This window comes from Nesoenas mayeri (genome assembly GCF_963082525.1).
Source record: "Nesoenas mayeri genome assembly, chromosome: 5".
Taxonomy (NCBI): domain Eukaryota; kingdom Metazoa; phylum Chordata; class Aves; order Columbiformes; family Columbidae; genus Nesoenas; species Nesoenas mayeri.
This window is the reverse complement of record NC_137548.1, coordinates 7,552,235-7,564,985: the sequence shown is the minus strand read 5'-3', so window position 1 is coordinate 7,564,985 and position 12,751 is coordinate 7,552,235. Positions and strand designations below refer to the sequence as shown.

The following is a 12,751-nucleotide window of genomic DNA, read 5'->3' as shown; positions in this document are numbered from 1 at the left end:
TAATTTAAAAGTGCATCCTACCTATAGTGTATATCTTACATATTAGATTTCTACAGACCTCCATGTGCTTTCAGTCAATTCAGATTCAATTCCTAAGTACTGCAAATTTCTAATTTTGATCTATTCTTGCTTAAGGCCACAAATGGAGTTTCTCTTGTTTCTTTTACCACCTTTAGTTCTTTGTTTTTCCACACGGCACCTTCACCTTATTCCTAAGGAGAGGAATCAAGCAGGAGCAGGAATCCTGGTTTCTGTTGGCTCAGGGCAGTCTGAAGGAGTGGGAACAGCTCTGGAGGGTTAGGAAAGCACATAGACATGAGTTGGCCTAGTGTGATACAGCTTAGAGGCTTCACAGAATGGAAGGCTCCTACATTTGGGTAAGAAGGACCCTTTTCTGGTCATGTTCCCCATTTCAGTTGCATGTGACCTTCATTGCCTTTCTAACCTGCTTGGTTTCATTGAACTCGTCTCACTTTTCTTTCCAAGTGACTTCACACAAGGGTGCAGCAGCTGTGGCACTTCGCACAACGCTGCTTCTTCTTCTTGGGGTGGAAAATGGTCATGATTGCTTCATCAAAGACAGTCTTAAGGCCTTTCTGCGTGAGGGCTGAGCACTCCAGATAGCACTGTGCTCCAATCTGAAAGAGAAGAGAGAAAACATGAGTACCCACTACTGGGAGAGACAGAGTGATCCTGTTCCAGCATCACTCTACATGCATATGCGTCCTGCCACAGAGGGAAGACTAGATCTTCAGAAAAGGGATCAGCTCTTTCCCTATGAGATCAAGGGACAAGCTCAGGTGACCATCCTGAGTGAGGGGGCAGGGATGAGCATCAACGCCAGTATCTCACCACAGTGGGGTAATGGAAAACAGGAATTCCCTGTATGACCATCCAGAGGGAGAGGGCTGCACCCATGTTCGGGGGCTGGACCAGAAGCTTAGTCTCCTGTCTGTGGAGCTGGGGGAGTGGAGGAGCTTCAAGGAGATGCTGAGTTGTTAGCTGAGCCTCTTTATATACTTGGCTCTTCTGCCCTCACCTGTCACCCCTGTGTCCTGCCTCCTGCAGCACCAGAGAGCTGCTACCCGGGAGAGAGTTTCCAGCTGGTTTCTGGGGACTGGGAAGCATCACCTTGAGCCAGGAGTATCCTGGGAATGCTGGTATGACACAAACAGACAGTGGCCCAGCAAAGATGCCTCAGCTTATTCATCAACCTTGTGGCTTATTCAGCAACATTGTGGCTTATTCAGCTTCTTCTGCTAATGGAGGGGTGCCAAACTCATTTTCACCGGGGGCCACATCAGCCTCGCCATTGCCTTCAAAGGGCTGAATGCAATTCGAAGTAGTAGGAGTAGTTACATTTATACAGTCCTAAAATTGCATTCCACCCTTTGAAGGCAATGGCGAGGTTGATGTGGCCCCCAGTGAAAATGAGTTTGACATCCCTGGGCTAACAGATAACCTTGTTGGCCTTTGAGTGCCAGGGCCTGCAACAGCACCTGCAGCATATAAGGTGAAAATGGCTGGGGTCCAGACATCTACATTTCAGGGCTTGCAGAGGGCTTTTATCCCCCTACTTTCCCAGGAGACATTAACATGGAAGCCTTGGGAGCTCCTTCTCTGCTGCTTGAAGTGCAATGGCTGTGAGAACCAAGTTGTCTGTACTTTTGTAAGGGATAGGGGCCAGTTTGGCAGGAGGTGACCGCAGTGAGGGATTTGCCACATGCACCTCCTGGCAGAAGCCTGAACAAGAAACCCTTGATTCAGGCAAATTAAGCTGCAAAATCTGTTTTGCTGGCCAGTTACCAACTGCTGCCCCATGCACCTTGGTGCTTTGCATGGAGCTCAATTGTGTATTGCAGCAGATCAGCAGGATCAGGAGTTGCAGTCTGTGTCTGGATCTAGCTTGTTTGACCAGAGGCTTTAATCTCCAGCTGGGAACAACCAACGCACCCCAGAGGAGTTCACCTTGAATGAAACAAACCCATTGGAACTCTGTGATCCATCGATTTTGTGGGACCTCAGGAAAAGCTATTACCTCCTTTGCTAGCTTCACGCCATGCTCATAGGTGAGTGGTTTCTCCTTCATGTAAAGCAGCCGAGCCAAAGTTTTGGGATCATCTCGGAGATCAATCTAATAGAAAATACAGAAAACCTGTGCTCAGTAACATCTTGCTGTAATTCTTGAAACAGGTTTAAAAACCCACAGTCATGTTCTTGTATGAGCATCTACCTTCCCAGCCTCAGACGATAGGTCATAAATTAATTGCATGTGTTTTCTCTTCCTTTTTTTTCTTTTCTTATTGTTTAGCATGAGTTAGTTCTCACTGGTGGGTTATTGGGCCACAGCTCAGATATAGCTGCTGTACAGTAGAGATGCGGTTCTCAATGGCTCTCACAATGTGTCCTGTAAGGTGTCTGTGGAAGCCTGAGCCCCATTTGAAGGGAAGGCTGCTGCAACCCTGCACTGCATCACCCATAAAACACCCCGACAGGCCAGACAGACACAGCTCAGTCTGAATGACTTGAAACAAAATCCTGTATTTCCATGGAAAACTTCAAAGTGAAGCATTCTGGCATTTTAAACCCATCCATTTTCAAAGTGTGTGTTCCAAAGGGTAATAGTTTTATTTTAAAATTGGCATTTTAGATTATTCCAATGTGGAAAACAAAGCCAGTGTTTGCATGATTTGACTTCTGTATGGCAAGAAGATTTTGGTTTTGACCAGATTTTGATTTGTTTCTCTAACTTGGCTTAGGTTACTGTCCAGTGCTTGGACATTGTCCAGACTCATATTCTTACTTCTCACACTGTCTAGCCACTCTGTGCTTTGGAAGCAACTCCATATTTAGGGCAGTTTTATTTGATTGACAGATCCATAGATTTTAAGGCCAAAATAAAGTGGTTTGATCGTTTAGTCTAACATCCACTATAACACAAGCAGGATGGTGAGTCACTAAATGCAATATTGATGTAAAACATGAGGAAGGATATTTCCTTTCCATTTCGCTAAGTCATTTGGTTAATAACTCCCATTTTTAACATTTAGTTTGAAGTTCGTCTTCTGCCTCTAACCACAGACTTTAATGGTTTTTTCCCCTCACTAAATGCCTACTAGAAATATTTTCTCCCTATAGGTATTTATTTCTTGATAACACATTAACATACATTTGAATGAAAAGTTGGGAAGAGTTTTGCCAGTCAGGACTAGAATGATGGGACATCTGCATGTTGGTTTCCATTCCCAGTCCCTGAGTTTTCCTCTAATGGCTTAATATCACATAAAATGTTAAATAGGAAACTTTTCACAGAGTTCAGTCTCCAGCCACCTGTGGGGTGGAACAGGAGTGCCCTTGCTCTGAAGACCCCCATGATGGCCAGTGGTGCCCCAGATGAGTGCTACCTGTGTTCCTATGAGGACGTAAGGCACATTGGGCATGCAGACTTTCAGTTCGGGCACCCACTCCTCCTGGACATTGTGGTATGAGGCAGGGTTCACCACGGAGAAGCAGATCAAGAACACATCTGTGTTGGGGTAGGACAGGGGTCTCAGCTGGTTGTAGTCCTCCTGTCAGGGGAAAAGAGCAAATGCATTATAGGGTGGGGGATAACTGATGATGTGGCATCATATTGGCTCTCAGTGAACTGCTGAATGCTGTCCTTCCATGCTCATGAACATTTATAACCTCCAGGGAGCTGCTGAGTGAGGAACCAAGATTCATGGGCCAGGGATACTGTTTAATCAGCATCTCTACTCAAAAGAGCTCCTCAGTACAGGAAAGACATGGACCTGTTGGAGAGGGTCCAGAGGAGGCCACAAAAATGGTCAGAGAGATGGAACAGCTCTGCTGGGAGGACAGGCTGAGAGATGGAGGTTGTTCAACCTGGAGAAGAGAAGCTCCTGGGAGACCTTATTTTGGCATTTCAGTACTGAAAGCGGACCTATAAGAAAGATGGGCACAGGCTTTTTAGCAGGGCCTGTTGCAACAGGACAAGGGAAAATGGTTTTGAACTAAAGGAGGGAGATTCAGGCTGGAAATGAGGATGACATTTTTTACAATGAAGGTGGTGAGACACTGGCCCAGGTTGCCCAGAGAGGTGGTGGATGAACCATCCCTGGAGACATCCCAGGCCAGGCTGGACGGGGCTCTGAGCAACCTGATCTGGGTGAAGATGTTCCTGCTCATGGAGCGGGGGTTGCACTAGATGAGTTTTGAAGGTCTCTTCCAACCCAAAATATTCTATGATTCTATGATTTTGTTTGTGTGCATTATCCATGGTGATGCTGGTGTAGAGGGCAATGCTAAACAGTGGCCATCACGGGTGGTATAATAAAAATTGATCTTGAGGCTGCGTGTATCTGCCTCAGCCCTCCAGCAATGTCATACTATCCTGGGAATTATTTTACTGTCACTGCTAGCTAATAGTTGCTGATGACATACATGTCTAGAGGCTTTTCTGTTAATATTGTGGGCTTTCTGTTCCCCAATAGACATTATAGATATGACCATATACAACAAATATGGTTCTCTGGGCTATTTGGTACCCTTGCAGTCACATATGGTATGCAGCAATGTGTCAGTCAGCAGAAGACACATGTCCTGAGAACACAAAGCAGATCAAATCTAGCCTGCAGCAGCTGGGTAAATCACTGGGGGTGAATTAGTGCTTCCACAGGCCCTGAACTGGGGAAGGAGAGATGTCTTCTCTTTGTACTAGTTGTGAAGAGGGTAAATTTTCAAACAGCTCAAAGTGCAGCTGTGTCGTGTTGTGATCTGGCTTTGATAGCTGAGTTTCAAGGAAGAATTTGGGTCTGTTTTCAGGCTTCAGATGTTGATAGTGAGCAGAGGTTTTGCAAGATGTGTGAAAGGGACAGACTGGCTCTTTGTGATAGTGAGAGTGTGTGTAGCTGTGTCTGGTTGGTACTTTTCAATGAAACCTGTTAGAAAATTTCAGTGAAATGAAACAGATGCTTGTAGAGGGGATACATCTGTTCTGGATGATGTTTTTAGGGGGTCCAGAATTAAAAAAGGGGAAAGGAAAACAAAGTTGGAGCATAGGAGACAATAATACATGTTGCTGTCAAGCCTGATGGAGACATAAGTCTTCAGTGTACAGTTTCTACATTCTGGGCAAGCCTCAAATCTCTGCAGTATGGTCTCTTTTTTTTTTACTTATAATTGTCTGAAACTTCAACTGGTGCAGTTCTGCTTTACAGATGCTGAAATAGTTAATAACTCAATGAAAATAATAAAAAAAAAAGATATCCAGGTGCTGTTGCTTGGACTTGAGAACACTTCTTTGAGGTAGGGAAAACCCACATTAGGGGCAGAAGCAATACAGCTGCTGTCTGTCCTGCAGGAGAAACTGATGCAGGACTATATCACTGCATGCTCAGATTAGATGGTGTCTTAATTCAGCCTTGCATATGTCTTGCTTTGGTGGGTCAACAAATGACAGGGCTTAATTATGAGTTGAGACTAGTAAATACTCTTTCCAAAGTCTTTTGTTCACTAAGTATGCAATGATAAGATGACTCAGGCTACTTCTGAATTGACACCCATTTCTGTAAAAAACTTAAGGATTATGTAAAAACAATCTGCTCCAACATTTTCTAAACAAAAACCTTAATTATTTACTCTGAAAGGAAGTGTGAGACCAAAATTAGCTCTCATTAAAAATAAGTTTAAAGAAACATCCTAAACAACAAACAAAGTGTTTTGTCTAACTGAATGTTCATTGTCCCAAACCCACTTCGACAGGAAGAGTAAATGCCCAGTTAGCATCTCCAGTGCCACAGCCCCAGTATTTGGTGTAAAGCCGGAGTATTTGTCAACTGACCTGTGCTTTTCCACTGTCATAGATAGTACTGACCTGAAGAAGGATTTACTTGACAAGAGGGGGTGTTTGGACATAGCAACCCAAAGAAGAGTGGATTCACCCCGTTCAAGGAATGGCAGGAGAGGAAACTCGAAGACATTGTGGACACATCAGCAATACAGGCCATGAAGAAGTCGTTGGAAAGAGATTTATAGGAGGCTCTGGGGACGGAACCAGATGAGTTAATAGAGACAAAGTGGATGCCAACACAGTGGGAGCAAAGGAGTAAATGCATTATAGAGATGGCTGAGTTTTATGCAGATGCTGTGGGTGAGGGAGGCCTGGCCAGGTGCCTGCCTGTTTATGGGACATTATTTTAACCCGGTGCATCAAAACTGGTGACTTCTCCAACATTGTGCCAGAGTCAACATGGGCTGATACTAGATGCTTGGCAAAGGTCTTTTTTTGTGTTTTCAGTTTAATTGCTGCAAGTCAGCCTCCTAAAACAGCCACGTGGTGGCAGCAAGCCCTCGAGGAACGGTGATTTAGGATTTTTGGAAAGAAGCTGGCTAAAAATGACCAGTTTAAATATTCCAGATGTGCCTATTTAAAGGGTCTGGAACTTACTGTACCATTAAAAATGTGAACTAAAATCCATGAGTGTGCTGCCTTGCAGTGACAGCAACTGGGCTGTGCATTTCATTTTATTTTGTTTGTTCCTTTGTGGCCCCTGGAAAAAGCTTTTTCAGGAGGACCGTTCCCAAGTTGTGTTAGCAGCACAGAGCATTATATAAACCTTATAGAGGGACAGCCATGCATCATGTAGCAGAGGCCTCATCTCCTGTCAGGGTACACAGAAGCTTGCATGCATGGATGTGTTAAAGCACAAGCACAAATGTCGAGGGTAAGAGGCAATCAGCTCTCCCATGTTTCCCTGTCTTTGCAGGTTGGCAGGAACCTGCAGACCACACCAGACAGGGACCCTGTCTCTGTTCATACCTGGTCTCTAGGAGAGTGCTATAGCAATGGACCATTATTAGCTATGGCACACTGGGATCCTTTCTCATTCAGAGACATTTGATTGTTGAAGCCAAGCAAATAAATGGAGTAAAAAAGAGACTGAACATTTGCATGAGTACAGGTACGTCCAGAGGTGTTGCAGCTGGTGACTGTGGTGTTTGGGAAGGGACGTGAGTCCTCATGGAGTCAGGCTGTAGACCATAATTAATTAATTTCCCTGTCTTGTGCTTGCATTTTGCTGCCTTTTATTTAGGGAGTGCAAGGCTTCCCAGTTACACTGCCTGGCCACTGGCTTGGCATGGAAACACCAGCACCAGACCTTGCCTTGCTGGGATACACGCCTGTGGCTTGCTGGGGCTGAGAGGCATTGACGGGTGTTGGTCCCTTCATGCTCTCTCACCACCAGCAGGCTTGCAGCACTGGGGCTCAGAAAGTACAGCAAAACCTGATTTATTTAAATGTTGCTGCCATGCTGATCTCACGTACATTCCCTGCCATGTCAGCCTGTTAAACCACTCTGCATGGGAGTCCAACCTGGGGAAAAAAGACCACTGTTTTTTTTTCCTCCCAACACTGTTAGTATCAGATATGCAGACAAGCAGATACCCCAGATCTGGGGTCTATGCCAGCTCTCCCTTCGGGCTGACATAGGGTCCTGCTGCAGGAGTACATTTTCCAATTGTTATTTCATTAGCATATGTTTTATAGCATCGTAATGTCAAGTGCTATTTTTGGCTATGACTTCACACCGATGCCTTTGGAAAGCCACACATCACAAGGAGAAGGAGGGAGGAAACAACCCAGATGATGTGTTGTTATAGCTCGAGCATGTGGGAAGCATCATCGTTTCAGCCTCCACTGAGATGCAATCTAGTCATCAAGAAATTATTCATGCTCTGAGTTTTGACTAGATGGCCACATCCTCTGGACCAAGGTCTGAAAGGGAAATGAGCCTGATGAGTTAGAAATGGTGCTTGAAGGCAGCTGGTGCTCTGGCTAGTTGGAAGCAGGAGACAGCAAAATGATTGTGGAGGAAGGAATGGAGGGGTGAATTCTGCCAGAGAGGCTGGTTTGTGTTTCTTCTGGGCTGGGAAAAAAAAATAAGAGGATGTGGGTGGCAGGTGGAACTATCAGCCCTACAAAACAGTGGAAGTATTAAGGCAATGGATAAAATCTGACTGAGAACGGAATATAACTCCAGTCTCATTAGCAAAGGCTTGCAGTGCTGCCGGATTGTGACAGATATGCTCCAAGCTCTGTGTTTGAGAGCACAGAATAGAAAATTGAACTTGCATTAAACAAGAGACAAGGACTTGGGTCATATTTTGGGACTGATTTCTGGATGTCTGTTTGTACCTTGTAAATAGAAAGGCTGAGTGAACTGTGACACCATGCTAGTTATGAAGTGGATGTTGCTTCCTGCAGACATGTGATAGGAATAAAATGAATAAAAAGTGAGACCCAAAGCATAAAAGCCCCAGTCCTGCTGAGCACAGGTTGTTCAGAGATGACAGTTTGTCCTGATGTGGTTTTTGACTTCTTTGCATACTGCCACGAAGTATTTTCTGTAATAAGTGGCCTTCTGCAGACAGGAGAGTCTCCTTGTGCATTGTTTATGCATTTCATAGCAGTCAGTCATGGTCAAAAAAACCCATGGCCAATAAGTCCTCCTGAAAGCAAAGCTCAGTATCCAGAGCTCCTCTGTGCCAGAGAGTGAAGCAGGGTCCCAAATCTGCTTTCCCCTCCTGCTGCCTCCAGGTACCAGCTCTGACTGGGGGAACCGGTGGGTGTGGGCTCCAACCTTCCCAGGCTGGGAGGGACCTGGGACCTGCTCCCTCTCCTCTCAGCAGGTGATTTTCTGCAAGGTTCCTGTGCAGATTGTGGTCCTTTCTTCAGTCTGCCAGTCACTGGCCTCTGGAGGTAGGAGAGGGAAATTCACCATGAAAAGCTGTTGCTCCCTGAACCCTTTTCGGCTCTTCTACTGGCAGAATAAGGCTGTGAGAAATACTCTCCCTTCATCTCCAGGGGCTGAAATGAGCCCACAGACCAGAGCTCTTCTGTAAACTTTTAATGCAAGCATACTGTATCAGACCACAGACAGCGGAAACAATAAAAACATAATGTAAGTAAGTGTGGGATACAGCCTCTCCTGTAATGGACACCCTTGTCCTGGGAGAAGGATGTTGGGCTGGATGCCAGCCTGGCTGGGTTACCATTTAAAAAGTCAATAGCTGGTGATCGATAGGCTGGTGCTGTTATTACATTAGTTTTCTGATCTTCGAAATGGGAATTCTTCTCTGTATCTTCAATGCCACCATGTGGTAAATGTAAGAAAACATTGAGTTTATATGAAACATCATATTTGCAGTAGGAGGTGGATACATGAGAGGGTGAAAAACCTAATCAGGCTTTTGCTTAGACAAAATTCAGTCTTAGGGATGAGCTTACTGAACATGAATGAAGTCTCTATGCAGAAAAAAAAAATAGAAGGTCAACAGTTCAACCATTACAACTTGCAACTGATCATTAATATTTGTAAAGAAACCTCCATGAACAGCTTGAACAACAAAGCCCAGTAGGTGATAGTAACAAACAAAGCATGAGAAAGGAAACTTATAAATATTTTGTGGTAGTTTACCTGCCCTGCAGTGTCATAAAGTCCCAGCAAGTGTTGTTGTCCTCCCACAGTCACAGTTACTGGAAGAAAGAAACAAGAGATGTTTATGCACAAGCCAGTGGACTGATTTTTATGTGTTTTAATCCTAAATGCCAATACACACCTGTGCTAGACACATTAGCATGTGTCTTACAATGTACGCTCTAAACCAAGCACATCGGTTCAATCCAAATTGAAAGCAACCTGAAGTCACAACAAAAGCAAATTATTTATGCCAAGCTCTTATTTCTTCACAGACAGCCAAGAGTGATAAACTGCTCACACCGCTGCTACGAAGGACCCAGCCACCAGCTGATCCACATGAAATGCTGGGACTTGAAAGTACAGGATTCCTGCCTCCCCACCATGAGTATTGGGGTAGGGTTGTCATGGATCATTGAGAGGGTTTTTAATTATTTTTTTTGTTTGTTTCAGGCTGTGAAATGATGAAGCATTCAGAAGTGGTTGATGTTTGAATGGTCTTGGTGGAGGTGCGCTGCCTCTTGGGCAACCTGTCTTGTCCTGTGTCATGCAGTCGCATGTCAAGTGGCTGTGCTTAATATGTGGGGCTCTGTGGTGGCGGCTTCAAAGGATAGGGAGGAAGAGGAGCACTAGTATTTGCAGAGTTGTTGAACAGATTCTGTTGCAAATGAACGGAAGAATGGCTTATTTTATTGATCACACACAGCACATTTACTCCTTTAGTAGAATTCACTGTGTACTTAATTTTGAGCCCATTGATGAAAATGTTTTCCCATTGCCTTTGGATGAACCCCATTATTAACTGATCACTGTAACCAGTATTATTTTCTATAAAGGATATGATCTATGTTAAAGACAGTTAGCCAGTTAATCTGCTTAAATCATTACTACTCAATTGGAAAGAAAGGGTGGGAATCCAGTTCCACCCTTTAGTCAACAGGAAGACTTCAAACATTCATCAGGGAACTTGCTCAAAAGAATGATATTCTTGCAGCCCATGGACTATTAATTTTTTGAAGCATGAGGGCAAACAACTGGGATGAACATAAAGCTGTGGCTGGGGCAGAGGGGGGCTGAGACTGGTGCCCATCGGCTGATCACAACTTGCAGTTAGTGAGGACTGAGGAAGATTTAATAGTTGCTTTTGGCAAAGAGGAGGCTTGAAAACATCACACATTTTCTTGCTGACTTTTTTTTAAAGTGATAAAACGTTTGTAGGAGAAAAAGACCTACCAGTTTATAGAAGTTAATAGCTCCTGCACTGGGGAGCAATGTCCTGTTTGAAATCTCTTAGACTTGAAGTCTCTGTCAGTGTGGCTGGGCAGACTGATTATTCAGTAGCTTTACTTGCTTGCAAAGTGACACGGTAATTTTGCTAGCATATAAAGAGAACAAAACTGACATCCTGAAAGTACAATAGCTCAGCAAGACCAGACTTGCTGATGAGAGCAGGATGGGCCACACTCACCTGCTGCTGGGGCTGTCTTGTGATGTGCAGGGGAAAGAGGAGATGGGAAGGAGCTAAGAACCCTCCTCTGGCTCATCAGTTCAGGAGGTAGCTCACACACAGTGCAGCTCCCGTGGGGCTAGCTGTTGACTATGGATGTCCATAGGTGGAAGAGCCCAGGGAAGAGGTACCAGAGTGGGGAGATGGGTATCAATGCAAACAGAAGACAGTCCAGATGCCCCATCCCCTTCTTTCAACCTGACTTGAATAAACTAATTTGAATGAAACCTCCGCAGAGCCCTGGTTTTCAACTTTTTGTGGTGTATAGAGTATCAAAATGTCCCAGTAGAGGTAGGAACTGTAGAAGTCTGCTGACAATATGCAGTTTCTCCGAAGCAGTGGGGCCACAGATGTTCCTGCACAACTTACTGGGGGCAGCCAGGTGTAGCTTTTATTCCAGTTGCAATCTTAGCCAGCCTTCAACCTGCCACTGCACAGGAGCCAGACCTGCTCTGCTGATCTTACTCTGCCTAAGGACCGACTGTGGGAAGTTGTGCCCTTCAGCTGAAGGCAATTTTCCAGCCTTCCAGCAGTGCTCAGCTGGCCGAGGTGGTGTTTGGGACTGCACGTGAGCATGAGTCGCGCTGTCAGTCCTTGGTTGAATTTATACGGAGTCTGCAGAGCACATCCAAAGCAGAATTCTCATATAGCAGCTGTGTGGCCATGGGGTGTGTGGAGGTGCAAGTGATGTAATGTGTGTGATGAATACAAAGAGACATTTGCCATATGTCAGTAATAACATAGTTATCCAGCTTTACCTTTCATGCTGGCTGATCCTGAGCATCAGCAAACTAAGCTGCTCCCTGCTTGCAAAATATCAGCTCAAATATACAGTGTTTTAAAAACTTAAAAGTCAAACTTAAATATACTCTGTCCAGGCTCAAGCTGCTGTGAAGGTTTGCTGGCCCAAATCTTGGTGGCATCTGACTGACAGAACTACAGTGGCAAAAAGCCCTGCTGCAGGTACAAATTGTTGTCTTTTTCCAGTAGTTAATATGTTTTGGAGATAAGCTGTTTGGACAGAGGTTCAGTCTGTCTGCGGTGCACTAGGCTTTGCCAGAAGGATATGCTGCAACAACTCCTAAACCCTTATCTGTGCTTTGTGGTCCATGAAGTCATGGTGAATATATTGCAACAGTTATGTGGAGCCACACACAATGAACAGTTATCGATAGTTTGTGCAATTTCATTCGGCTCTTGGTGACCTCTGGGAAATGCAAAGGGGGAAAAAAGTGAACTAGCATTACTCTTTTGGGAAAGATACACCCTAGGTCTAACTAACTTGCACATCAGATTTTAATTCTCTTTATAGCACCCTGCCTCCTATGCGTCCTGCTGTGAATTTCTGTGTAGCATCAATAAGTTCTTTTCCTACGTTTTTCCCCATCAGCCTTTCTGTTTTCTTTCTCATTGCTGATTGTTCTAATCTATCTCATCATCAGAAGACATCCTTCCTGTCCGTATTACCTCTCTAAGTTCATATCCACCACCCCAGCAAAACTGTCTTGTTGGCTTAACTTCAGCAGCAGACAAACTGCTGTCTTCGGATTCCTGGCTCCAGATGCAGATCGGACCAAAAGGCTCCCACTGACAATTCAAATAATCACTGGCTCTTGAAACAGCAACATCTAGATTAATGTATCGGTGCTGAAATTTCCACCACGCTTTCATGCTAGCAAAACAAATGTCAAAACAAATGGCTTTTGCCTGTGACAACATCATGGTATTTTTATACTAAGAGTTTATCAGTCTGCCTCTGTCAGGC

General features: G+C 44.7%; 1 protein-coding gene across 1 annotated transcript in view; it reads right to left on the bottom strand.

Moving 5' to 3' along the window:
• Positions 1-491: 491 nt before the first annotated feature.
• Positions 492-12,751, bottom strand: part of RHOJ (ras homolog family member J) — a gene marked incomplete at both ends in the record, with an annotated part of 54,780 nt that continues 42,520 nt past the window's right edge. Inside the window, 4 exons of the mRNA XM_080346026.1 lie at positions 492-638; positions 2,039-2,134; positions 3,405-3,569; positions 9,480-9,538. Coding sequence (XP_080202152.1) covers positions 492-638; positions 2,039-2,134; positions 3,405-3,569; positions 9,480-9,538 — 467 coding nt within the window. The remainder of the gene's footprint in view (positions 639-2,038; positions 2,135-3,404; positions 3,570-9,479; positions 9,539-12,751) is intronic.